This window comes from Pyrus communis, chromosome 15 (genome assembly GCF_041283825.1).
Source record: "Pyrus communis isolate YQ-2024b chromosome 15, ASM4128382v1, whole genome shotgun sequence".
Taxonomy (NCBI): Eukaryota; Viridiplantae; Streptophyta; class Magnoliopsida; order Rosales; family Rosaceae; genus Pyrus; species Pyrus communis.
The window spans coordinates 28946936-28973587 of NC_142579.1; the positions used below are offsets into that span (position 1 = coordinate 28946936).

The following is a 26652-nucleotide window of genomic DNA, read 5'->3' on the forward strand; positions in this document are numbered from 1 at the left end:
CTTACCTGTGCGTCCACAGCACCCAATATGCATATGTATAAATATATGCAACTACTAATATAACCATCAATGCACGAATAATGATGAAATAATGCATGGCATAAACTAATAGACATTTACTCAATTTCTGGGAAAATATAGTATATAGGTATATACGGAAAACAAAAGCCCACTCACTGATACGTGGAAGGGTCGTAGCCCCCCTGCCTCGCCTGACCACGCTCGTCCTCGGGGTACGTGTCACCTATATGCGAAATAACTATAAAAACGTTAACTTTAAAGCACATAACCAACTTCTCGTAATAACTTCTCATACATTGCTCAAAATGGACAATTGAATATACCAACGTGCTCTACACAACCTCAGGATCACAACCATATTTTTAAAATATTTTTCCTCCGCCGCACGCGCCCCCACGCGCCGGCCAAGGCACGGCCACACGCGCAGGCACATGTGGCGCACACTGACGGCGTCAACTGACGCCGTTAGGAATATTCCGTCAGTTTTGACAGATTCCGTTAACGGCGTCAGGAATATTCCGTCAGGCTTGACGGAATATTCCGTCATCTTCTCTGGCGAACCACCGGCGCCGTTGCCGGCGCCGGAAAACTGGAAAACTTCCAACCGTGTTTTCTCACTCGTTTTTCAACCATTTTTCGTGATTTTTGCACCAAAATGAAGCTTAGGACTAGTAGAACACATCTAAACAAGTTTTAAGGGCTAAAAATCACGCAATCATACCTGTCCACACAACCCAAGAATCGGCCAACTTCGAACCAAGCTATCCCGACGTCCAAACTCGTCCAACGAAGTACTTCTAAGCTCCTTGGGACCTCACTAAGACAACTATGAGCTTCAAAATCCCAAAAACAAGCTAGATTAAATTTGCATGAACAGTACTCAAAACGGACATCGTCGAATCGACGTGAAAACGATGTGTTTCTCACCTGAAAATGATATGGTTGTGTTCCCCTCGACCTCACGAGCTCAAATGTGTCCTTGGTTTCCTCGATCTGTGAACATTCGAGTGGGTGTGTGTTGGTCCGTACGTTTTAGGAAGAAGAAGAGGGATAGAGGACTCGGGGGAGAGAGAGAAGACAGAAGGAGAGAGAGAGAGAGACAGTGTCTGTGTGTGTGGGAGTGTGTGTGGTTCCAAACACATGCCACAACACACAAAACAACCAAAACGTGACGAAAACACACTAGGGGTAAAATTGTAATTTCACACGTACGTTTCGATATTTCCGGGACGGGATGTCACAATAAATATTAAAAAATCATTAAATTGACATCATGAAAGTCGTGGAACATTATAGAAGAATATGAAACACATAAAAAAAAAAATTATTATTTTAACCATTTTATATAAATTTTGACCGTTCTCTTTCTTCACTGTTAAATTTGATCATATTAAATCTTAACCGTTGGATTCAGTGAATTTATAAATATAAAACTAAAATAAAGTTTCACATATATGATAGACCAACTCACTAACTTGGGAAAATTTTGGGCTAAATTTGCCACAAAAATAAGTTTTTGGTTAAAACTCATATTTAGTCCAAGGATTGGAGCAAGTTAAGGTAAACCTAAAACTTAAAATTTGAGTTTTACTCCTCGAGTAGATCTAAATACTAAAGGAAGGATGCTTTTCTTGACTTGGTCTTCCCGTAAAGAACATGGAAATGTATCTTCTTTCACCTTGTTCTTTCTTTTCTATTTGGGTTAATGACAAAAAACTACCTCAAGTATGGGTCAAATGACACTTTCATACCTCATCTTTTAAAATTGACAATGTCATACCTCATCTTACGAATTTGTGTCAATGTTATACCTTCCGTTAGCTTGGCCGTTTATTTCTCAGTTAAATGCTGATGTGGCTTGATCGGGACCCATTTTTATTAAAAAATTAATAAAAAAATTATTAAAAACAAAAAAAATCATTTAATATTATTTAAATATTAAAATAATAATAAAAAAGTACATAAAAAAATAAAAAACATTAGCCATCATCTTCCCTCTCCTTTTGTGCATCTCCCCCCTCTCTCTTTCCCCATCATCTTCCTGCAACCCAGCAACCCAGAAAAGAAGAAGGAGAAAGAAGAAGAAGAAGAAGAGGAAAAGAAAAAAAAAAAAAAAAAACCCAAACCAAACCAAACCCAGTTCATCCCCCTCCCCCCACCACAAACTCAACCCCCTGCAACCTAGAAAGGAGGAGGAAGAAGAAGGAAACAAAAAAAAAAAAAAAAAAAAAAAAAAAAAAAAAACAGCAGCAAACCCAGTTCGTCCCCTGCAGAAGAAGAAGAAGAGGGAAGAAGAGGGAAGAAGAAGAAGAGAGAAGAAAAAAATAAAATAAAAATAGCAGCAAACCCGTCCCCTCCCACCCAACCCCACCCCCCAACCTAACCCGCAGAAGAAGAAAAAGAAGAAGAAGAAGAGGGAAGCAGAAGAAGAGAGAAGAAAAAAAAAAAAAAAAAAAAAAAAACAATTGGAAACCCAGTTCGTCCCCCTGCAGAAGAAGAAGAAGAGGGAAGAAAAAAAGAAAAAAAAACAAACAGCAGCAACCCAGTTCGCCCCCTCACACCCACCCTCTCCCCTCCACACCCATTCCCCCAAACCACCCCCCCCCCCCCCCGCCCCCGCGCCCATTTTCTCCTCGCCCAGGAGAATGGGTTTTTTTTTCTGTGTTTTTTTTTTTTTTTTTTTTTTGGGGTTGTAGGTAGTAGGTGCGAGGTTGGGTGCAGAGGGTGGGGTGCGAAGGTGGGGAGGTTGGGTGCGTGGGTGTGGGGAGAAGAGGGGGTGAGGAGCAAGGAAAACAAATTGATTTTTTTTTTTTTTTTCTCTTCTGTTTTTATGGGTTGTAGTTGCAGAAAGGGGAAGAAGATGAAGATGGGGAGAAGGGAGACGGGGGGAAGGGACGGACGTTGGGTTTTTTTTTTTTTTTTTTTTTTTATAAATAATTTTTCTTTATTATTTTAATATTTAAATAATATTAAATGATTTTTTTTTGTTTTTAATAATTTTTTATTAATTTTTTAATAAAAATGGGTCCCGGATCAAGCCACGTCAGCATTTAACTGAGAAATAAACGGCCAAGCTAACGGAAGGTATAACATTGACACAAATTTGTAAGATGAGGTATGACATTGTCAATTTTAAAAGATGAGGTATGAAAGTGTCATTTGACCCATACTTGAGGTAGTTTTTTGTAATTAACCCTTTCTATTTTTACTGCTTTTTTTTCTTTTCCGGACTCGTCTCTTTTGGGGTTTTAATTATTCCAGAAAAAACATAATGACCAGGCGATTAAGCAAGCCTTGATTCCCATTAGAATTGTTGAAAATGGAAACCAGGTGAGTCAGAGTATCTGAGACTCTGACAATCGTTAGATCATGAGATTAGACTGCAAAATCCAACAGCATGCAAGGTGCCTTCCTACTTGTTTCCTTATTACTGCCGCGAAATTTCCGCACTCACTTTTTATTTTGTTGCAAAACCTATGGTTATTTTTAATTCTTGGGTTAAAAGAAAATTTGCATTTTAACCAGAGACATGTTTTTTACTTGTTAAAGAATGAATTTAGGATTCTTAAAGTAACTTTTAAAAAAAAATTATGTAAACTATCTTAATTTAATCTTATGAACATTTTAACCAAAAAAATATTTAGGTTCCGATAAATATTGAAAAATCACTAAACTGACACCATGAAACTCGTTGAACACTATGAAAGAATATGAAACACATGAAAGATTTTTTTTTAATGATTTTAACCGTTGTATATAAATTTGGACCTTTAAATCTTTTTTTTACCATTAGATTTGATCATATTAAATCTTAATCGTTAGATTCAATGAATTTGTAAATATAAAACTAAAAATAAAGTTACACATATATGGTGGACCAACTCACTAACCTGGGGGAATTTTGGGATACATTTGCCCCAAAAATGAGTTTTTGTTTAAAATTCATATTTAGCCCAAATGTTAGAGCAAGTTGAGGTAGGTTTAAAACCTAAAATTTGAGTTTTACTCCAAGGGTTGGAGTAGGTCTAAGAGAGAAATGTAGGAAAATAAAAAAAAACTCAAAAATCATTTTTGCTTTTTAAGAAGTGTCTCACTTTTTTCCACATTCTTTTTAACATTTTATTAGCCTTCACGCGTGTGCAGAAAACATTTTTTGAATCACGGCGTGCTACGTGCGATTTACACTTTTTAAACATATTTATATGCGTAAATTGACAAAAGGAAAGTCAAATATTTTAAGTAAATGAATAATCTTAGATCATTCTAGAAGAAACCCTCATAAACCAATTAAAGCAGCTGAATCCACATAATAAAATTGGTCTCTATTGAATTTAGGTTAAGAATAGAGAAAATAATATTTAATAAACAACTAATTGAATTACATTATTGTTAGCCCATTGTGAGGCTAAGCCCACCCCCCTCTTAGTATATATAATATTGTTTGTTAAAAAAAAAATAAATATCAATTGACAATTAATTTAATCACATTATTATCCGCGTGCGAAAAACCTTTTTATAATTGGCATAACACTCCTCTTAAGATGTTTTAAATGCGTCTAAAAATAGAGAAAATAATAATTAATGAATAGTTGATTGAATCACATTATTGCTAGCCTATTGTGAGGTATTAATTTTTTTTTTTTAAATTGTACAAAAAAAAATTAATTATTAAAAAAAACACTGTTAAAATGAATGAAAATACCCCTGCCACATTTGATGCATTATTTTAGGTTGCTTTTGAAGTTTTTGTTTGAGGGGCATTTCTGTACAATTACTTTTTGGTGAAGCTTGTGACACCAAAAAACACTATTTATTTAGCCTTTGGCTTTATATATAACTAGCCTTCATGCATGTGCTCACACGCGTGTAGAAGACATTTTTTGAATCACAGCAGGCTACGCACGACTTAAACATTTTAAATCATGTTAGAAGAAAAGTCAAATATTTGAAGTAAATGAATAATCATAAATCATGCTAGAAGAAACCCCTCATAAACTAATTAAAGCAACTGAATTCACATAATAAAATCAGTCTCTATAGAATTTACATTAAGAATAGAGAAAATAATATTTAATAAACAATTGATTGAATTACATTATTGTTAGCCCGTTGTGAGGCAAAGCCTACCTCCTTCTTCTTAGTATAGATAATATCGTTCGTTAAAAAAAAAATCATTTGACAACTAATTTAATCACATTATTATCCACGTGCAAAATGATGAAATTGAGGTTTCACTATAAAGCCAATTGGCAATATGGGGAGTAGCGCAATATCATATAAGCACATAGCAAACCTTGTCCCTCACCAATGTTGGACAACTCTCAACATGCCCCTCACGTGTGGCGGATTTTCAAGCTTACACGTGGACAACAACTAGGTGACGTGGAGCGTGTGTGGCCGTTGGGCTTCACACGTGGACGACCTAGCTTTGATACCATGATGAAATTGAGGTTCTACCATAAAACCAATTGGCAATATGGGGAGTAGCCCAAAATCATATAAGCATATAGCAAACTTTGTCCCTCACCAATCTGGGACAACTCTCAACTCGAAAAACCTTTTTTATAACCGGCATTACAGGTCTCTTAAGATGTTTTGAACGTATTTAAAATAGAGATAATAATATGTAATAAATAACTAATTGAATCACATTATTACTAGTCCATTATGAGACTAAACCCACTTCATTCCCCCTTAGTATAGAAAATATCGTTTGTTACAAAAAAAAAAAAAAATCATTTGACAACTAATTTAATCACATTATTATCCGCGTGCGAATGATCTTTTTTATAACCGGCATTACACGCCTCTTAAGATGTTTTGAACATGTTTAAAAATAGATAAATTGAATCACATTATTGCTAACATATTGTGAAGTACTAATTAAAAAAAAGAAACAAAAAAACGCACGAAAATATTAATTATTAAAAAAATACTATTAAAATGATGAAAATGCCTTTACCTTATTTGATGCATTATTTTGGGATGCCTTTGAAGTTTTTTGTTTTGGGAGCATTTTTGTCCAATTATTTTTGGTAAAGCATTATGACACCAAAATACTATTCACTTTGTGTTGGCTTTATATATAACTAGCCTTCAAGCACGCGTTCACGAGTGTGCAAAAGGTATGTTTTGAATCATGGCATGCTACGCGCAACTTACACGTTTTAAATGTATTTATATGCATAAATTGACAAAAGGAAAGTCAAATATTTGAAGTAAATGAATAATCTTAGATCATGCTTGAAGAAACCCCTCATAAACCAATTAAAGCAACTGAATTCACATAATAAAATCAGTCTCTATAGAATTTACATTAAGAATAGGGAAAATAATATTTAATAAACAATTTATTGAATTACATTATTGCTAGCCCATTATGAGGCTAAGCCCACCCTGTCACATCCCAGCTCGGGGGGGACCACTTCCCTGGCCCGCTCTACTACCGTAGAACGATATTGTCAGCTTTGGGCCCCGATTATGCCCTCACAGTTTTGTTTCTGGGAACTCACACAAGAACTTCCTGATAGGTCACCCATCATGGGATTGTTCTCGTGCGCTACTCGCTTAACTTCGGAGTTCCTAAGGAACTCAAAGTCAGTGAGCTCCCAAAAGGCCTTATGCTAGGTAGGGATAGGAATATACATTTAAAGATCACTCCCCTGGACGATGTGGGATGTTACAATCCACCCCCCCTTAGGGGCCCGACGTCCTCGTCAACACATCACGGCCAAGGTTAGGCTCTGATACCAAATTGTCACATCCCCGCCCGGGGGGGGACCACTTCCCCAGCCCGCTCCACCACCGTAGCACGATATTATCCGCTTTGGGCCCCAACTACGCCCTCACGGTTTTGTTTCTGGGAACTCACACGAGAACTTCCCGATGGGTCACCCATCATGAAATTGTTCTCGTGCGCTACTCGCTTAACTTCGGAGTTCCTATGGAACTCAAAGCCAGTGAGCTCCCAAAAGGCCTTGTGCTAGGTAGGGATGGGAATATACATTTGTTAACTCTAAAAATTACAAAACCTACGTGGCGCGCAGGCCGAGTAACTAACAAGCTAACTACGTCATTCGGTTAAAAGCAGAGCGTGCCAACTCGTCGGCCGAGCTCGGCCGAGGAGTAAGATTTGTTGATGTTGCGTTGAGCGCGTCGTTGACTTCTCTATCTTGCGATTGCGACCGAGAAAGGAACACTCTCGGTCTCTAGGTTCTATAGCCTGAAGACAAGGCTACTAATTCTGCGGAGTTCACAAATCGTCGGAGCCCGATTCGGTCACTGTGATTATATTCGTAAGAGTATAAGCACGCCGAATCGAGACCAAACTATATGGGCACAGGTACTCAAATGTGATGTATGTCTTAATGGTAAACGTAGTTCGGCCGTCGGAATGCCGAACCCTGAATCTTACTTGCGAGTATCCAATCATAAAATCACTCGGCGTCCAGTACGCCGAGCAATACAATTCGTAACACCTGACTATGCCGAGAAGGCTAGCAAGGTGACCTCTACCAACAAGGGTTTGAAAACCCTTATCGGCCGAGACTTAGATAGGTAACCGGTCGGCCTCGACGCAGTGCTGTTTATCCAAACTGAAGGTGCTTCTCGGTCGGCTGATTCTGCGGCCGCAGTGCTGTTTATCCAAACTGAAGGTGCTCGTCGGGTGCTTCCACAGTGCTGTTTATCCAAACTGAAGGTGTGTCGGCAAAAAAGGAAAAGGAAAATCTCAAGGTATTTGAGAGGTTTTGCGCAGCGCGATTGTATGCTGATTCTGAAGGGCTTTTTCTGTTGCATGATTTCTTGTATTTATAGCACCCCATTCCTTGAGACCGATTCGCATTCTGATTTGGATTGAGAGTCCTTGTCCCGTTTCAACTCTAACTCGAACAAACCTACTCCCACTGGGATTCTGAATTTTCCTTCATTTCGAGGCTTTATTCTTTGCCGGTCGGGAATCCTAGTTGCACTAGGACTCCCTCGTCCTTTTCTATTTATCCAGACTACTTAGGGTAGGACTTGACCGACCCTCCTAACAAGCCCGGGATTTATCATTCGGCCCACAGTATGACATAACCTTGGGCCGAGCACATCCTACTGCTCGGCCCAACAATATTATTTTGGGCCCAAACAACATTTAAGGATCACTCCCCTGGGCGATGTGAGATATTACACACCCCCTTCCCCTTAGTGTAAATAATATTGTTTGTTAAAAATAAAAATAAACTATTTGACAACTAATTTAATCACATTATTATCCGCGTATGAAAGATTTTTTTTATAACCGACATTACACGCCTCTTAAGATGTTTTGAACGAGTTTAAAAATAGAAAAAAAAATTATATTTAATAAACAACTAATTGAATTACATTATTACTAACTCATTGTGAGGCTAAGCCCACTCTTTCTCCCTTAGTGTAGATAATGTCATTTGTTAAAAAAAAAAAAACACAGTCATTTGACAACTAATTTAATCACATTATTATCCGCGTGCAAAAGACTTTTTTTATAACCGGCATTACACGCTTCTTAAAATGTTTTGAACGTGTTTAAAATAGAGAATATAATATTTAATAAACAACTAATTGAATCATGTTATTGCTAACCCATTGTGAGGTTAAGCCCACTATGACAGCCCGTCCCGGACTTTTCGAACCGTAGGGGTGAAATGACGATTTTGCCCCTATTATGGTTGTTTCGTTGTGTGGTTGTTTTGGGTGTTGCTTTGCTGGTTTTGGACCACACACACACCACACTCACTCACCCTCTCTCCCAGCCCTGTCCCGAGCCCTCTCTCTTTCCCATTCCTATTCTTCTTGTACGGACGACAACCAAAACCATTGAAACCTTCACAGATTGAGGAAGCAAATTACATATTCATGCTCGTGAGGTCCTTGGGAGTTCAACCATACCCATTTCAGGTAAGGATATCTTCGTTTTCACGTCGAACTCGGGATACCCCGATTTGGTCATTATTCATGCACACGTAAATTTTTGCGTTTTTTGGGAATTTCAAGCTTGTAGGAAGCTTGGTGAGGTCCTTAGGAGGTTTGGGGTGGTTCGTTTGAAGGTTTTGGACGTCAGGATCGTGAGTTTCAAGCTTGGCCGGAGTTGGTGGTGTTTTTTCGGCGAGATTCCGTGGGTTTTAGTGCTTCAAAGTGGTATGGATTTGTTCCTCTTGTTGTAAGCTTCATTTTGGTACCAATTTTGTGAAATTTGGCTGAAAAACAAATATTCCTAACGGCGTTAACGGAATATTCCTAACAACGTTAACTGACGCCATCAGTGTGCCAGGCATGTGTCTGCGCGTGGGCGACGCGTGTGGCCGTACCTTGGCCGGCGCGTACGGCGTTGGAAATTTTTTCTAAAAATTTGGGGATGTTCCTGAGGTTGAGTAGATCACGTTGGTGTATTCATACACCCCATTTGAGCATTGTATGAGAAGTTATTTCGTGATGTTGGTTATGTGCTTTAAAATTAACGTTTTTATAGTTGTTTCGCATATAGGTGAGACCTATCCCGAGGACGAGCGCGGTCATTCAAGGCAAGATGGTTACGACCTTTCTACATACCAGTGAGTGGGCTTTTGGTTTTCCCTATATACCTATATACTTATGCTTTTCCTAGAAAGTGAAATGAAACGTTTATATGTTTATATGCCATGCTTATTGTTTGCCATTTATTTACGCATTATTAGTAGCATATATATATTTGTATGTTGGTGCTGCAGACGCATAGGTAAGTGCCAGGTAAGTTATGGTTATATTCATGTTCAGTAGTGATTTGAGATGCATAGAGAGCTCATAACCTGCACCCCCGGTGTTAGTGCTCCCGCCCAAAGTTGGGCACAGTCCTTCACGTGATGTTCACCTCCCGCACCACATGCTCATCTTGGATCCAAGTTAGGTGCACAGTCCTGTCGTACATACCACTTTAGGTGGTTCCGACTCGTAGGTGATCCGCGATTAGTCGCCTAGCCTTCATGTGATCGTAGTACTTGAGCGTACTTATTATACACCCAATCCTGCCGTACAAACCACTCTAGGTGATTCCGACTCGTGTGCAGGTATAGTTAGTGAGATGGAGATTTGAGCTCTAGATTCAGCCGTACAAGTCACGTTAGGTGACTCCGGCTGACAGATTACATGGCATTGATTTGACATTACCTGAGCACTTGCATTTTATTTCGAGGCTTTTGGCATGACATATTTCTGAGCATAACTATATATATATGTATATTCTATTTTTCTGGGAAGTATACAGGTTTTATGGCGAGGGGTTAGAATCTTGTTTATGAAATGGTTTTTGAAAAGCTTCATTTTTGCCCACTCACACTTTTTGTTTTGCGCCCCTCCAGGTTCTAGTTGGCTAGCACTTTTGGTGGCTCCCCAGAGGATTTTTCCGGCATATCTGACAGATTATCACCAGTGTAGGACCACCTTTGGGTGTGTTTTTGTAGTGTCGTTTCTTCCGGACTGCATTAGGTTTTCGTGCTTTGAACTTTGTTTTCACACTTACGCTTGCACATGTATGTTCTTATTTTGTGTAAGCTGGTTTTTATTTATTCGTACTTTTATTATTATTTTTTTGGCTTCCGCACTGTGTACATGGTTACGTCACTTCCACGTGACGGCCAGCATGCCCTGATCTCGATCGGGGTGTGTCACCCACTCCCTCCCCTTTAGTGTAGATAATATTGTTTGTTTAAAAAACACAAAACAATCATTTGACAACTAATCTAATCACATTATTATCCGCGTGCGAAAATCGACATTACATGCCTCTTAAAATGTTTTGAACGTGTTTTAAAATAGAGAAATTAAATCACATTATTACTAGTCTATTGTGAGATACTAATTAAAAAAAAAAAAAAAAAAACAGCATAAAAAAACTAATTAAAATGACGAAGAAATTTTTTGAATCATAGCGTGTTATGTGCGATTTACACGTTTTAAATATATTTATATGGGTAAATTGACAAAAGGAAAGTCAAATATTTGAAGTATATGAATAATCTTAGATCATGCTAGAATAAACCCCTCGTAAATCAATTAAAGCAACTGAATTCACATAATAAAAGCGGTCTCTATATAATTTACATTAAGAATAGAGAAAATAATATTTAATAAACAATTGATTGGATCACATTATTGCTAGCCCATTATGACACATCCTGATCCGGAATGTCCACTAGGATCCCGAATCGAGCCAATCCCTGGTCGGAGGTGTGCCGACAAGGACGTCGGACCCCTAAGGGAGTGGATTGTAGCATCCCACATCGCCCTAAGGAGTGGATCTTATAAGCCTTATATGTATATTCCCATCTCTATCTAGCACGAGGCCTTTTGGGAGCTCACTGGCTTAGAGTTTCATTGGAACTCCGAAGTTAAGCGAGTTCATGCGAGAGCAACCTAGGATGGGTGACCCACTGGGAAGTTCTCGTGTGAGTTCCCAGAAACAAAACTGTGAGAGCGTGATCGGGGCCCAAAGCAGACAATATCGTGTTACGGTGGAGTCGAGCTCGGATGTGGTGGGGGCCCGGGCCGGGATGTAACACATTGTGAGGCTAAACTCACCCCCTCCCTCTTAGTGTAGATAATATCGTTTATTAAAAAAAAAATCATTTGACAACTAATTTAATCACATTATTATCTGCGTGTGAAAACCCTTTTTTATAACCGGCATTACATGTCTCTTAAGATGTTTTGAATGTGTTTAAAAATAGAGAAAATAAATTTAATAAACAACTGATTGAATCACATTATTTCTAGCTTATTGTGAGGCTAGGCCCACCTCATTCCCCTTAGTGTAGATAATATCGTTTGTTAAAATAAAATTAAAAAAAACAATCATTTGATAACTAATTTAATGTAATTTAATCACATTACTATTCGCGTGCGAAATACCTTTTTTATAACCGGCATTACACGTCTCTTAAGATGTTTTGAACGTGTTTAAAAATAAAGAAAATAATATTTAATAAACAACTAATTGTATCACATTATTGCTAACCCATTGTGAGGCTAAGCCCACCCCCTCCTCTTTAGTGTACATAATATCGTTTAAAAAAAAAAAAAACATAATCATTTGACAACTAATTTAATCACATTATTATCCGTGTGCGAAATAATTTTTTTATAACCGGCATTACACGCCTCTTAAGATGTTTTGAACGTGTTTAAAATAGAGAAAATAATACTTAATAAACAACTGATTGAATCATATTATTGTTAGCCCATTGTGAGGCTAAGCCCCCCCTCCCTCTTAGTGTAGATAATATCGTTTATTAAAAAAAAAAAAAAAAAACAATCATTTGACAACTAATTTAATCACATTATTATCCGCGTGCGAATGACATTTTTTATAACCGGCATTACACGCCTCTTAAGATGTTTAAACGTGTTTAAAATAGAGAAATTGAATCACATTATTGATAGCTTATTGTGTGGTACTAATTAAAAAAAAAAAAAACCACAAAAAATTAATTATTAAAAAAATACTATTAAAATGATAAAACTGCCCAAACCTTATTTGATGCATTATTTTGGAATGCTCGTCTCCAAAATTAATTAGGGTTTTAGCTATCTTTCCCTTTAAATATAACATTGAGGCGCACCATACAAGAAGTTTTTTTTGTCCAAATATTTTTGTTGAAGCTTGGTGACACCAAAATTACTATTCACTTTTCCATTAGCCCACCCCTCCCCCTTAGTGTAGATAATACCGTTTGTTAAAAAAAACAATCATTGACAATTAATTTAATCACATTATTATCTACGTGCGAGTGACCTTTTTTATAATCAGCATTACACGCCTCTTAAGATGTTTTAAACGTGTTTAAAAATAAAGAAATTAAATCACATTATTACTAGCTTATTGTGAAATACTAATTAAAATAATAATAATTAATTATTAAAAAATACTATTAAAATGACAAAAATGCCCCTACATTTTTTATGCATTATTTTGGAATGCCTTTGAAGTTTTTTGTTTTGGAAGCATTTTTGTCCAAATATTTTTGTTGAAGCTTGATGACATCAAAATCACTATTCACTTTTCCATTGGCTGTTATTTATAGAATATAGATATATAATACATATAGCTTCACATTTTTTTTAAAACATTTTATTCACATTTTACTAATTTTTCGACAGGGCTAACATTTACCTCTTGGTAAATTGAAGAGCCCAAGAGGGCAAAAGGTGATAGTTTACCCTTGTCTCATCTCTTTAAGTAGAATACTTAACGGCAGTCTAACTAGATCAGCTCTCATATTAGATGAGAAAAGCACTTAGAGACGCTCCTGTAATACTTTTATGAAATGACACTTTTGGGTTGTTGAAAATTGAAAATACCAGATTTCTCCGAAAGTGCAGGAAAGAAAGCATTCGACTTGACTGATATGAAATGCCAACCAAAATATCCATCTTTCCACTTCCTCGTCTATCAAAGTCAAGTTTGATTACAAATAACTCGTAAATATGTCGAACATCTAATGGCCAATGTCACTTGGCTCCGGTTGCTCGGAAAGTCGTTGTGACAATGACCCGAACAGGGGACTAAATTCAATAGACGGCGGAATAACGCAATGGACCTTCGTGAGGATTGGGGACCTTGAGATGTTCTAGTATCGGAGAAAATTTCAAGCCAATGATTCTCACCTCTGGATTTGAGTGTCCATCCAGAAAAGTATCTGTGATCTGCAACCAGCACCATTCAACATTATTTATCATGCTACAGATTGTCAAGACGCGATAGAAAATTAGAACACTGATCACAGTTTGTACGTACCTGAGTGCATCCGACAAGTTTTAGTATTCTCAGTGATAGGCAGCTGTCCACGATTAAACCCAGGGCCTCGTCTGTAATATTCCGGCACCATGATAGATCTAGGGTATGCAACATCCTTGACCGTTTGGCAAGTGATATGGCTGTGTTGTGGCCGACCTGAAATGAACCCAATCCATATTATAATGTAGGAGCAACTAGTTGTGACTATATAGCCCAGGGTCTCACTCAAAATCAAGCCTACTGCTCAATCAAGTGGCGAGCAGATTCTCACAGTCAAACCCCAACTTTGGTTCATGCAATTTAGCATGCATATACATTATCGAAAGTGTGAGTGCGAGTGAGTTTGGGTGCACACACAAATTCATTGTGAATGTTTATATTCCTGTTCTTATACAAGATGTGAGTGTGTGTGTGTGTGTGTGTGTGTGTGAGAGAGAGAGAGAGAGAGAGCAAAGTTTTACCATCTGGATATGATTTAGTGAAAGTTCCTGTAAGCATTCTCCAGAAGTTTCCAGGAATGCAGCAATGGCTTCATCACTGTCACACAGGGAATAGATTGTTCTGTAAGTTTATCGCTCAGAGGAATGCCTATCGTGTGAGCACCAAAATGAAACTAAAATCACATCAGCAAATAATAATATAAAAATAGCAGGTTCTAGTATCGACTTAACAGGGATCGACAATCCAACCCAGAAAATTCATCAAAGGTCAGCACAAATAGAACTACTCCATTTATTCTCATACCATATTAATTAGTCATATGCAATCTGTCTCAACAGGAGTAAGTACTAGCATTGCAATAATCTAGCAAAAACAAACTAATAATCATATCCACTTTGATGGAAAATAGTAAAACTAAACCTATTCATTTAGGAAATCACCTGAATGGATTCCGATGAAAATTTAATGTTTGAATTGCTCGGCAACCATTTGCAAGATATCCTAAAGTAGAATCAGTCAATTTGTTCAAGTTAGCAAGGTCAAGCGCACATAATCCCGAACAGGTTTCAGCTATCACTTTCACAGAAGAATCTGTTAATTGTCTGCACAAAATTAAAGCAACCCCGCATAAGTAGAAAAACAACATAGAATTCAATGCAAAAGTTGCACAATGTGTTAGAAATACTTACACACAATCAGTCAGAACAAGCTCCTTCAAACTGTGACCACGAGCTGTAATAAATTCCCTAATAAAACTGTCATAAACATTTTCAAAGCCTGCTAGCGAAAAAACCTCCAAACGCTCAAGCTTCTTGAGTGCTGGTAGCATAAGCATAGCATCAATGCCCTGGCAATCATTTAGATAAAGTTCCTTCAGAACTGATCCCAATGAGTCAGCTAAAGTGCCAATACTCGAGTAAGTGAGAAGAGAGCACTGGCTGAGGTTTAGAGATCTTAGTGCCGGGGCAGAAGATATAACTTTACCAAGCCCAATATCCGAAAGACGGCACGCACCACTTAGGGATAAAGTGACTAGGTTGGGCAAGCAATTTGATGACTGAGCTAAAGTAGAATGCAATATATAATCTGGCATACAGCGCCCACACTGATCAAGTTGTAGCACCTGATTTCACCACAGAGAAAAAATTTCAGATTACAAGACAAGAAGCTGGAAGTCTACACTCAATGAACAATGAACTTTCATATTACTGATAAAACAACAGAAATGGCTTCCAGTGAGTCATGAATCCTTTTTTAAAACATTAATGCAGGTTGCTAAGCTATGTTTATCAGGATAAAACATGAAAAAATATGTTTGCTCTCCCTCTGCTCCCATTTAACAGAAGCATCAATACCATACGAAGTAGACTTTCAGCACCAATAATTTCCCACTACATCCTTGTCGCAACAAAATCGACACTGAAAGCTCTAACACAGGAATTATGATCAGTACATCCTTCATTACATTAAGATATGAATGTGATCATAACAAATCGATATGCTCTCTCTCTCTCTCTCTCTCTCTCTCTCTCTCTGCGCTCCCAGTTAACAGGAGTGTCAGTACTATAAGAAGCAGAATCTAACAATTCAGGATAAAAGCTCAGTTCAGTTAAATGAGTACACAATACAATAAGAGCATACTCATCAACTACCTATGAACCATAATTGCATTCATACATAGCAAGCTTGTCTGTTGACTCAGAAACTAAGTATTTCAAGTTCACCTGACACATCACACATGCACCAGATACAAATGAACATTATATATGCAAAACAGAAGCTCAACCAAAATAAGAGAACGTACTGTTAAATTGGTGGTGTCGCACTGCTGAAAAGAGTCTGTAAACTGCTCCTCTGTCATCCATGAGCAATCCCGTAACCGAACCTCTGTTGGAGATCCCTGAACAAAAAGTTCGAATAAATGACTGTTCATTTTTCGAGAATCACAAAGCATCTGACTTAGCCGGTGCCTCAAAGCATCTGCCACGTGGTCAAGTGAAACAATTGCATCAGCATTCTTAGCGAGAACCACCAAACACAGATCTTGCAGTGAGGGGACCGAAATCTTGGGGAGGGGACGATCTGGAAACTTCTTAGGAACCCAATTCACTGATGATTGTTTGGTCTTGTTAGAGGGCACTTGCACATCTTTTTCTGCTCGATCCTTAATAATTTTCATGGCCGTAGAGAAGGGACCAGGCCAATCTTCGATATCCCGTGCTACTTCAGCATCAGGAGGATTCACCTGTTCCTCTTCAGCAGAAAAGTATGCAAATCGACGTGCATTTCGCCTAGCTGTTTCGCGAAACCGCTCCATGTATACGTTTCCATCTGATACATTCTCTCTTGTATTCGTGTTACTGTTATTTACCTGCCTTTGATCGTGCAATGCAACATTTTCTTCTATATGAATCTGAGACGAAAATACATTGTCCACTGCTACATTATCTCTTATATGAATAGGAACCGTAAACACATTGTCAACTGAACTAAAAACTTCTGATTTCACACCCAATTCCACTTCATCGTTACCACTCGATAAAACCGCTTCTCCAACCAATTTCCCTTTCCCTTTTTCTTTGCTGCTGTATCTCCTTCTGCCCTTTTCTGTACCATTCTCACTGGGAGTCGGGTCACCTTTGAAATCTTCAATCACATCACTCAACTTCATCTTCCCTTTTGCATTACTACTCTTCAATACGTTCTCACTTGCCCTCTCCCCATCCGAGTCCGAATCCGAATCCAACACCACCACATCGACACCATTGACTACAGAACCACTCTCCCCCAACTTTCTCTTCCCTCTCTCTCCTCTTCCCACTTTCTCTTCCCTCGTCACGGTACAATGCTCATCAGCAACTAAATCAATCACCAAAGCTCCATTACTATCACCATTCACACCTCGTTTCGTCACTTCATTCCCTGACCGCAGACTCAAAAACGGCGTACTCGCTACATCCTCCCCTTCACATTCGGAAGCCGGAAAATTAATATCGATCTCCAACTTCCTTTTCTTCTCACCGCAATCCCTCAAAATCCCTAAATCATAACTCAGCCCTAATTCTACCAAACCCCTCTTACCCTCTTCAATTTCTACCTTCTCCTGTCCTCCGGAAACCAATTTCAACTCCTCAGTCCCTTCCTCAGCTCCCGAAACCATAATCCTGTTCCCAAACAGATTAAAACCCACCTCTCCATTCGAATCACGATCGTCACCTTCTTCCCCGCCGCCCCCTGTCGCCACCATCTCGGCAGAACCCGGAGACTTGGAAGCGAGACGTATACTCCGCCGCCGCATCACTCCTTCCGTTACAGGGACCGAACCGGAGCCCAACCCCAGAGATCCTTTTTGGGGATTGGGGCCAAAATTAGGGTTAGGGTTTCGGGGTTGGTAGGAGAAGGAGGTCGAAGCGGTAGCTGGAGGAGTGGGGGACTCGTGGGTCTGGGCTGGCGTGGGGGGCTCTAATTTGAGCCGCGTCTTGGACTTAGGCGGCGTCGTTTTGGGGGAGGCAATTTCGCGGGACCTAAGAACCGTCATTTGATCGGATTTGATTGATGGAGAGAAATGCCGCGAAATGACGGGATACGGAAGTGGAAAGTGGGCGGAGAGAATCGGAGAAATTGGAAGTGACACTCCACTTAATTAGGGTTTTCGCAAGGAGAGAAGCTTTCTCCGTACGCTTAATTTGGGCCTGCTTCGATTTTCCCGCCAGACAATAATATCTATGGCGTGCGCAACTGCAACTCTTTTCGCACGTTTTTATTGCCACCACAAATATTAAAATCCAAAATTTGCCTAAATCCATCACAATTTCACAAACATATCCCTAAACTTTACATCAATTGCCATTTAGTCCTCCATAGGTTTTTCCCTCTTTTAATTTTCAGTTGTCTAAACTTCAATTTCAATTTTACTAACTTGTCATTGGTTGAGGAATAGTTTTCTCTACTAGCTTGATGTAAGTATAATATAAGGTACAACTTGCTTTGATGATTGACTCGTGTATTGTGGCAAGACTTTACTGTTAGTTAGTTTTTTTTGTTTCCAATCGTATATCGTTTATCAAATAAATCAACATTTGGTAGATTTTCATATTTATTGTTTTACCTTTAATATAATATGTCAAGTGTACCATTGTTTCGTAAAAATATCAAAGAATTTTGGTATAAAATTGATGTTATTGTTAAATTAAATAACCATAATAAGTTGACGATTTAATACCACAATATTGAGTCACCATACCTCACAACTCCTCGCCTTACCGGCTTTTGAAGTGTTTGACCCGATTGGTTCCCTTGATCCATACCTCACAACCCCTTGCCTTAATGGCTTGCCGGCAAATTTAAGCCAAGTGTGGAACGTTTTGCGTTGTAACAAGGGTGTTTTACACGCCCCATTCAACCCTCCCCTTTTTCTTTTTTTGTTTGGTTCTCTGGTTCTCTTTGCAGGTGTTCCTGTCGATGGTTTGGATCTCAAAGGTTCGATTTGGTTCGGTTTTTCAAGATTAATCTTATGGTTCGTGTGTGATTTGGAATTTGGTGCAATCTTAGTGGATGTGGCAGGCTGCTCTCCAGTGTTGGAGATTAGGGTTTCCTTTTGTTTGCTTAGGAAAACTAATGAAAATGGCTTGAAAACTTTGAGTTTTAACGATATAGAACAAAATAAAGGGTAAAATAAATAGTACCAGGATTGACTTTTTAATGTAAAAATGTGATTTTTCGTTAAAATGAACAGTACTACAGCCTTTTCGTTAAAACTCTTTTGTTGCTTTGCTTCTTTTGCTGGGCATAAGCTTGGTTGGGCCTAACTGAATGTTTTGGGTTATTGCTCACTTTTCGCTTAGACCCTTTGTTGTTTGTACTTAATTTTCTTAATTAATGAATGTTCTCTTTCCAACCCCAAAAAATATATATGTAAAAGTTAGTATTGGCAGGCAGTTTGATTCCACTTCGCTTATGACATTAATTTATACACGTATTCATACCTACCATAATTTGTTTAGAGTATTACTATTTACACGCTCATTTTTACTTTTTGCACACTTCTTTTAATTTTCGGCCGTAGGATTAGGATTGAATGAATTTAATAAGATTAATGGACAAAAATTAAGAAAGTATATAGGATTTAAAAATAGATGTGTAAATAGCATTATACTTGTTTAATAGATGGAAATAACGAAATTCGAATAAAGAAACTCTTTTTAGATTGGAAAGATGCATAGAACTAAATATTTCATACACTTTTGAGTTAGTGATAATAGTTTAACACAATAGACTAAAGTGTTTCAAAGTTATAAAAGCACTGGAATTAGAATTCTTATTTACCTATAAAAAAAACATTTTCAATAAAAACGCTCATAAAAGAAGCGTATGTTACAAATTTGTGTCATTAGAGAACAAGAGTAAAGTCTAATAGGAAATTGACAACACTCTCTTAGGAATCATAGGTTGAGACAAATGTCCAATTTATGGATGTAAAGATTATGTTCCGGATGTATAACATAACACTAATGTCCCTTTCAATTCTCTTTACTTTACAATTGGTCACATATCCACACTAGTGAACATAAGTGAATATACAAAATATGTTCAAAATAATAACACTAAATAACAACTATATAAAAGAAGACGTGTTCTAAAAGATCTGAGGGTGTGATATCCACATATCCCTTTTTACTTCTCCCATACCTTTTCAGTTTCCGACCATCAGATTGGAAGAATTGAAAAAAAATCAATGGACATAAATTAATAAGGGTGTGTGGATAGCACACCCCAAGATCTAGACTCTTCTTGTCATCTCATTTGGACCATTGTGATTACGATGATATAGTGCAATTGACCCACCCCACCCCCAAAAAGAAATGAGAATATAACACCATGAATCCATCTCAACATCTTTTACATAATTATTGACACGTTTTTTTAGAGCTCATTTGATAATAACGTGTTAAAAATTATGTAAAAAAGTGATGTCACATATTTATTATATATATATGTAAAAAAGTGCTGTGGAATGTCTAGTGTCTATTGTACTTGAAAAGACTTGATTTGGTCGAGTACCTTTGTTCCTTTCAGAAAGGAAAATTGGAGCATTTTCTTCATTGGTGGATGAACGCAACATAATAATGTCTAGTTTAGGAACTCATCCATCAATGGGGACCTTTCATAGTGAGGGAACTCCTCTGCTTTTAGCTTGACGAGTGACTGCTTTAGTTTCCTAAAAATGCATAAACCCCAGAATTTTCGTAAAAAAGGGAATTGAGTTACTTGCGTTAATAAAAAAGCGGGAAAGGGACGAAGAAACTCGATCAGTTACTAGAGACGAGCAAGAGCCAAGGACGTACTTAACGAACATATATTCACACACTCATTTATACTTCTCACGCACTCTTGTTAATTTTTTACCATTAATTTTTTTTAATTCATTCGATCTGATATCTAAAAATTAAAAAATTGACAGATAAATTTATATGATTATATTTCCATGAAAAAACTTTTATCCTTTTTCCCTCTAGAAGAAGGAAAAAAAATGGGAATCGTGGTGAATATTGGATCCAAGTATTCCAATCGCAATTAGTGTCAGCATCGTCATTGGCTACTGCCTTACTAAACAAATCAAATTCGACCCCGAACCCGTTTTTGATTCTCTCACCATTCATCCCACCAAGCCCGGATTACAGGACTTTCATTGGAAGGCTGGCTGCTGCTGCTCTCTGGACAGCTTTAATGGCGATCGCAACCCAATCCGATCACCAACTGTAGCAATAAACACCACACTGATCACTACAAACGCGGCGTTCTATAGTTTTTACAGAGTTTCAGGACATGGGTCACCACCACCATCTCCACAACGCCAGCGATGGCGTCTCGCAGCGAGTCAACAGCCCGAGATTCTCCGGTGCAATGACGCGCCGAGCTCACTCGTTCAAGCGCAACCCCAACGCCAGCGCCGCCGTCGCCAACACCGGCAGCTCACACAGCAACAACTGAAGTGGCAGCGGCACCAACGGCGGCAATGGCGTGTTCGGGGGCGCCGGCGAGTACGAGATTGACCTCCAGCTGAACTCTCCCAGATCTGAAATCGGCGGGAACTCGGTTCCGGGTGATGGGTTTGACTCGGTTTTGGAAAGGAAGCAGACCCACAACCATGTGAGCCAGAGAGTTGCAGCGAGGGGGTTTCTGAGAAGGCCAATTGGATCTGCAGTGGTGGACTTGGCGTTGAGGGAGAAGAGGAAGCTTGGCCATTGGATGTTCTTTGCATTTTGTGGGATTTGTTTGTTTCTTGGGATTTTGAAGATTTGTGCAACTGGTTGGTTTGGATCTGTTATTGAAACTGCTACGTCCAATCAGGTTGGCAAAATATAATGTTCTATAATATATGCTTGTATGTTGTAGCTAAGTTGACTAGAGCAGTTCGAATCCGCTTCCCTTAGCTTAGATTAGTTAGAATATGCTCGAATTAAAGAAAAATGGTTGTCTGTTAGTATGTTCTTTTTTTCTTTTCTTTTTTTTTAAAGCCAGTCTGTTACTGTGTTTATATGTATGTTTTTATGTGTGTGTGTGTGTTTGAATGAATGAGTGAGTGAATACTTTCGAGATTGTTTTTGTCAGTAAATGTTACTTGTAGTTTTCTGCTGAATACCGATACGCGAAATTTTTTCATTGTATGTGCATGTGTACTTTGTTGGATTCTTTGTTTATCTGATTGCTCTTGGATTTCATGTTCAGCTGTACCTTTTCAATTTGTCATAATATGGGTTCTTCTAAACTTAGGATGGTTCTGACTCCATGAATCTTTTAAAACGGATGGATCAAAGCTCTCATGAATATGGATATCGGGATGGAGGAGGTCATGTTGAACAAACTATAATGATGGCGTCTAGTGTGAACCGTGTGGTTGTTGAAGAGAAAAGCGCTGAAGTAAGCCTTAAAATCTTATGTATGGACTCTTTGATGTTCTCGTTCTTTTCTCTGTAGGCCTTTTCGATTATTCATTTGTGAAACTGACTTCTGGTTCAGCACACAAGTATCTGGTCCTGACCAAACAGTGAGAATTACAGTCAGTGCATTGACTTGTCAAAAATTCACAAAAGTATGCAACACATTCAACTATATGACTCTACTCTTCTCTCTCGCTGTCTTCCTGCCTTTGTTTGTTTAGATTTTGTGAGCTTGAGGTTCTCATTATCTCATGTCCTACTTCCATCTTTTGGCAGAGCTGGACGTGAAGACCAATGGTTACATTCTTATAAATGCCAACGGCGGCTTGAATCAGATGAGATTTGGGGTCCGGCTATCGTCTATTTTGATTGTTTCTACAGTTTGATAATCTATTATATATTACTCTAGTCTGCTGCATGGAAATTTTAGGGTGCAGATTTGTGATATGGTTGCTGTTGCTAAGATTATGAAGGCAACGCTTGTCCTACCTTCACTTGATCACACTTCCTACTGGGCTGATGAGAGGTTTGTTTGTTTCCATATAATTCTGAATGTCCCGAATGGTTATTCAGCCCTCTTCATGCACCAGATGATACACATTCAATTTTCCTAGTGATATTCTCCGAACTAATACTTCATTTTCATATCTAATTGCAGTGGTTTTAAAGATCTGTTTGATTGGCAACACTTCATTGAAACTCTAAAGGATGATATCCACATAGTTGAGACATTACCCTCTGCCTATGCTGGAATCGAGCCATTCAACAAGACACTAATATCTTGGTCAAAGGTCAGTATCAACTTATATATCTTATGAGAATGCTTATTACTTCATCCTTGGTGGAGGAACATAGGATAAGCCTTCATCGTTGTTAGAGGAACATAGGATAAGCAATCATTAGGGATGCGGTGTTATATTCTAAAAAGATCTAGATTTTTGGTTACTAAATTGCCATTCAATGCACAAGAGTGGCTACTCTCAAGTGCAACGCCAACGTATCACATGTTTACCATTTTTAGACTAATTACTGTCAAGTGATTAACATTCATTTTTACAGGCTAGTTATTATAAGTCAGAGGTTCTCCCACTGTTGAAGCAGCACAAAATAATCTATTTCACTCATACAGATTCTCGGATTGCCAATAATAACCTCCCAAATTCCATCCAAAGGCTGAAGTGCCGTGTGAATTACAGGGCATTGAAGTATTCAGCTCCAATAGAAGAACTTGGAAAAACCTTGGTTTCTAGAATGCGGCAAAATGGAGGCCCTTATCTTGCTCTTCATTTGAGGCGAGTGTTAATAAGTTTAAACTTTAATATCTGATGGACCGTTTCACTCTTTTGGTGCTCATGAAGTTAGTGATCTTTCAGAGATGAAATAGCGATTTATGTTAAATATTTGTATTCCAATATATAATGAATTTGCATTAGTAAAATTAGGTTTCGTTTGCTTTCTTTGATAAGTAGGGTGATTTCGGCAACTTATTGTAAACTTATCTCCCTCTTATTAAACTGTAATTTCTTCATCAGGTCTGAAAAGGATATGCTTGCGTTTACGGGCTGCAGTCATAGTTTGACAGCAGAAGAGGACAAAGAACTACGTAGAATGCGATATGAAGTCAGCCACTGGAAGGAGAAAGAAATTAATGGGACAGAGAGAAGGTTGCTTGGGGCTGCCCACTGACGCCAAGGGAGACTTCACTTTTGCTCAGAGGGCTTGGTTTTCCATCCACTACCAGGATTTACTTGGTAGCTGGTGAAGCTTATGGGAATGGAAGTATGCAACATCTTGAGGATGAATTCCCCAACATATTTTCCCATTCCGCTCTCACCGAAGAGGAAGAGCTGAGTCCATTCAAGAATCATCAGAACATGTTGGCTGGTATAGACTATGCTGTTGGCTTACAGAGTGATGTTTTTCTTTATACATATGATGGAAACGTGGCAAAAGCAGTGCAAGGTCATAGGCACTTCGAGAACTTTAAGAAGGCCATCAATCCAGACAGGTAAATACATAACCTATTTTCTTACAACTACTTTTAGCATAATTATTTTTCTTTTCTTTCGTTACATCTTCAGCGTACAATAAGTGCCATTCCATTGTGGATGCAGGATGAATTTTGTAAAACTTGTCGATAAGTTTGACGAAGGAAAAATCTCTTGGAACAAATTCTGTTCCAAGGTGAAAAAGCTTCACGTAGACAGAGTTGGAGCTCCATATCCGAGAGAGCCTGGTGAGTTTCCGAAACTGGAGGAAAGCTTTTACGCGAATCCATATCCAGGCTGTATACGTGAAACAAGATGGAAAAAGTAGAGGCTGCTAAAAGGTTTTGCATTAAATCACTGCATGAGATCAGCTTCGTGCAAGACATCAAGGTATGTGCTGCCATTATTTCAAACGAATCGGCATGAGGGTGGCAATCTTAAATTTCCAACTGCAAAAAAAATGAGTAGGTAATTTGGCATCGTTGGGGGTGAAAAAACAAACCTTCGAGCAGTTTAAACTGGGACACGATGTTCTTGGCAGCCTAATTTGAGGTTCAACACAGAAGTCACTTGTGCGTTCTCCCAACGACTACTGGAAAGTAAAGATTGATACCATGAACAGAGAACCTCCTTGCCAGTGTACCACAGCAATTAGATTTACACTGATGTTTTATTCTGCACGTATTTTTTCGTTCTTTTTTTGTCCATAGCATTTTTACTGAGCAGGTAGGGGGCTCCAAAATTGATAGGGATACAAAGGGTTGATACCGAATTGAATGTATTACTTCAAGATTTCAATAGTACAAAAATGTAATTCAAAGAATATCAATTTAATTACAAGCTGCAATTTGAGGAATTATGTTCTTTTGTTAATCGTAGTATATAAATATATGATGTATTAACGACAGAACGTGGGTTAAAGAATTCCAAGAAATTACCCAAGTTCTTAGAAGAGTTTATGTCTTCCTCTCAGCTGTTGGACTTGGGTTTCCATGGGCCGGCCTTTACTTGGAGAGGATTGAGAAGAGGGGAGTGGGTGGAGGAGCGCTTAGACAGGGTCCTTGCCAATGAGATGTGGCAGGACCTCTGGCCGAACTCCCATGTTATGCATGGAACGGCTTTAGCCTCGGATCACTGTCCAATCATAGTTAATTCTAATCTTGATGGGCCGAAAGGCAGGAAGATGTTCAGGTTTGAGGCTTACTGGGCTAAGGAGGAAGAGTGTAAGGATTTGGTGCGAAACTGCTAGGAGTGCCGGCATCAGGGCAGTTCTGTGAATAAATGGGTGAGAACGTTAAACGATTGCCGTTCTCGTTTAAGTCGGTGGAATCGCACTAAATTTAAGGGGTGGGGCTGCAAAATTCAAGATCTTCTGTCCCAGTTAGATATGCTTCAGCGAGATTGGGGTCCAAACTATAATGAGATAAGGGAGAAATCTCGGTTGATTGATGAGTTAAGGTTACAAGAAGAGAGCTATTGGTGCCAGCGCTCAAGGGTTAAATGGTTGAGAGAGGGGGATGCCAACACTCAGTTTTTTTCATTCTTCCACCCTTCAGAGGCGTAGAAGAAACAAGATTGTGAAGCTAATGACTGAGAATGGGAATTGGGTGGAGCGTCCTTATCAGGTTCGCCAATTGGTGGAAAATCACTTTACTTCAGTCTTTAGCTCGGCCGGGGATCGTGATTGGGGATCGCTGTTGGAATGTATCAATACCTCGGTCTCTAACGATATGAATGAGGCGTTAGCTGCGCCGATTACGGATGATGAAATTAAGGAGACAGCTTTGAAAATGGGGGGTTTAAAGGCTCCTGGCCCTGATGGATTCCAAGGGATTTTTTATCAGACTTATTGGGAGATTGGGAGGGAGGATATTTCTGCTCTGGTCAGAGATTTGTTTCAGGACTCTACGGGTACAGGTTTTATAAATCAGACTCATATTGTTCTGATTCCCAAGGTTCCAAGCGCGGAATATGTATCGCAATTCAGGCCTATCAGCCTGTGCAACTACTCGTACAAAATTCTTTCCAAGATTCTCGCCAACCGATTGAAATTATTATTACCAACAATTATCTCTCCTTCTCAGAATGCTTTTGTGGCGGGTAGACAAATTCAGGACAACATTGGCATTGCCCATGAGATGTTTCACTTTCTGAAGGGGAGGAAAGCAAGGAACAGATTTGAGATGGGTATTAAACTTGATATGCAAAAGGCTTATGACCGGGTTGAATGGGATTTTTTGGATGCAGTTATGGAAAAAATTGGGTTCTGTAGTCAATGGAGATCGCTAATTCGCGGCTGTTTATCGTCAGTGAAGTTCGCTGTTCTTCTAAATGAGCAGGCTGGGTTGTCTTTTGCTCCCTCGCGAGGTTTCCGTCAAGGGGATCCTCTTTCTCCTTACTTATTTATTTTGGTGGGGGAGGTTCTATCCAGACTGATTCAGGGTGCGGTGGGCCAGGGTCGTTTGGAGGG

The 26652-nt window shown here is 38.8% G+C and overlaps 1 protein-coding gene and 1 pseudogene across 2 annotated transcripts; one reads left to right on the forward strand and one right to left on the reverse strand.

Moving 5' to 3' along the window:
* Nucleotides 1-13393: 13393 nt before the first annotated feature.
* LOC137744333 (uncharacterized) lies at nt 13394-18025 on the reverse strand. The gene is made up of 6 exons (XM_068484173.2): nt 16059-18025; nt 14944-15377; nt 14695-14856; nt 14275-14350; nt 13814-13969; nt 13394-13722 (listed from the first exon to the last, which is right to left on the reverse strand). The coding sequence occupies exons 1-6, from the start codon at nt 17790-17792 to the stop codon at nt 13588-13590; spliced, it is 2697 nt and encodes an 898-aa protein (XP_068340274.2). The 5' UTR covers nt 17793-18025; the 3' UTR covers nt 13394-13587.
* Nucleotides 18026-20773: 2748 nt separating this feature from the next.
* LOC137715793 (O-fucosyltransferase 35-like) lies at nt 20774-25038 on the forward strand (annotated as a pseudogene). Its single transcript, XR_015957310.1, has 9 exons — nt 20774-21604; nt 22028-22174; nt 22274-22346; nt 22471-22541; nt 22632-22720; nt 22853-22985; nt 23254-23486; nt 23727-24202; nt 24309-25038. The product of XR_015957310.1 is annotated as an O-fucosyltransferase 35-like (transcript).
* The last annotated feature ends 1614 nt before the right edge of the window (nt 25039-26652 follow it).

Coding starts and splice junctions, on each gene's coding strand:
- LOC137744333 (XM_068484173.2), bottom strand. CDS start 17,792: ATGACGGTTCTTAGGTCCCGCGAAATTGCCTCCCCCAAAACGACGCCG. Junction 15,378..16,058: donor GCGACACCACCAATTTAACA/GTACGTTCTCTT, acceptor TGGTGAAATCAG/GTGCTACAACTTGATCAGTG. Junction 14,351..14,694: donor TTTCATCGGAATCCATTCAG/GTGATTTCCTAA, acceptor CCTGTGTGACAG/TGATGAAGCCATTGCTGCAT.